General features: G+C 39.5%; 1 protein-coding gene across 1 annotated transcript; it reads right to left on the bottom strand.

Annotated features, from left to right (window-relative positions):
• Window positions 1–208: 208 nt before the first annotated feature.
• Window positions 209–620, bottom strand: LOC104115755 (large ribosomal subunit protein uL29-like). Its single transcript, XM_018777533.3, has one exon. The coding sequence runs from the start codon at window positions 570–572 to the stop codon at window positions 222–224; it is 351 nt and encodes a 116-aa protein (XP_018633049.1). The 5' UTR covers window positions 573–620; the 3' UTR covers window positions 209–221.
• Window positions 621–1953: the final 1333 nt, after the last annotated feature.

Genomic DNA, 1953 nt, shown 5'->3' with positions numbered 1-1953 from the left:
TTGTCCATTTGAGACTTTAAAAATGATGAAATTATTGGTAATGAATTGGTATTGTAGACATGAACACCTTTTTGTCTAATTATGGAAAACATCTATTATCTCCATTCATGGATAAGTTTGGGTAGAAGGAAATCTAATAGGCTTGCTCGGCCGGGTTCACTCGGTTGAGCGCCGGTCGCGCTCCCCGATTTTGGGGTGTGGCACTTTGATAGCTTATTTTCTTATGGGGAAATACATCTCCTTCTTCTTCTCTCTCTCTCTGTCTTCAAGGATGCCCGGTGCTTAGTCAAACGTCTGTGGACTACCCTTGTTTTCTTGGGGTAAAGGTCAAGAGGCAAGTACTTTTTGTTCTTGTAAGCTTCCCGAAGAACTGACTTTTGCTTTTGTGAGATCACAGTTAAAACCTGTGCAATCGACAACCTTACAACCTTTATTTTGGATAGCTTGTTAGGGGCACCACCGGTGAATTTAGCAACACGGAGAAGGGCAAGTTTAGCCTTCAGATCCTTCAACTGAGCCAACAGCTCTGTCTTCGACTTGCCCCTCAGCTCATGAACCTTTATTCTCGCCATGGCTTCTCCTTTGAGGTTACTGCTTAGAAGCTGAAGAGGATTTAGGGTTTTTTGCACATAAAGTTCAGAGTGTAGTATGAGTACAACCGACCTCATTTACTCTATAAGTAAAAACCCTAACCTCGAGCAGAAAGCAGGGACGAGCTTGGCAAAGTCCAGTATTCATTTTCAATAGCCAACAACAACAATAACAGTATAACGACGACAAAAGGAAAAATAGCTCAAGTAATAAAAGTTAAACCTTTTCATAATAAGAGGATAAATAAGCATACTTTTCAAGTATAACAGTTAAGACATAAATCTTTTCATAAAAATCACTTAGACATGGCTTTATCAATTTAAATGTGATTCCAAGTTCTAAGCATCAAATAGAGATATCAAGTACCAATTGGCATGAGGAAGGAAATACAAATCTATGCCTATACGACAAGTATACATGCCAAAAATCCATGACATCGCAGTTTAATCATCAAACAAATTTGACAAGTATACATGCAAAAAATCCATGACATCGCAGTTTAATCATCAAAAATACCAAATCACAACACATGTATAGTACCTGGCACAAGTACCCTTCCATCATCACACACACACATCACACACACACACTCAACATCGTACGGGTGCCTGACATAAGACCCTCACCAAGCACGTATCAAGTGCCTGCACTCATTGGGCCCAAAGTAGCATGGGTTATCACCTGACGCCGGATGGGAGGATCCTAGCCCAAGCACTGATCGGATCAAAAGTCAACGATCATCATAACTCAGCCTAAATGGCTTGGCATACACAACACCTCACTATCAATACCACTCAGCCCAATATGAGGTACGACGTACATGTCACCTCACTATCAATATTAGCACGGCTCTATAACCTAAGTTCAGTCATTAATCCGCTCAAATCACCATATGCCAACATATATCAGTATCAAAATCAATATACGCACGAATTATACCAATGTGCCACAAATTTGCTCAAACTTGTGTCACACAAGTAAGGACATTAACAACATGTGAGATAACATATAAAAAGCATACGGAGATGGTCATATTGCACACGGATATAATATCATGACTGGAAAGAAATATGACCGCAATCAAGGCAAATATCTCAACCTAGCAAAACAACTCTATCATGTCTCAAATGGATAAGCATATAGCCTAGACATGATATCTAGCATGAATAATAGCTCATGTATTCATACAAGTAGAGAAAATATGGTAACAAGGAGGCATGATAGAAAAACAAGGCACATAATAGCCTAAAGTCTGTTGGAATCATGGATAACCACGATGTAGCATATACGCTTGTCACCTCATACGTGCATCACCCCCAACATATATATCAAATAACATAGGCAACGAGATTACTCTCAAAC

Source organism: Nicotiana tomentosiformis, chromosome 12, assembly GCF_000390325.3.
Source record: "Nicotiana tomentosiformis chromosome 12, ASM39032v3, whole genome shotgun sequence".
NCBI classification, from domain to species: Eukaryota; Viridiplantae; Streptophyta; class Magnoliopsida; order Solanales; family Solanaceae; genus Nicotiana; species Nicotiana tomentosiformis.
This window is presented reverse-complemented; position numbering and strand designations above follow the sequence as displayed.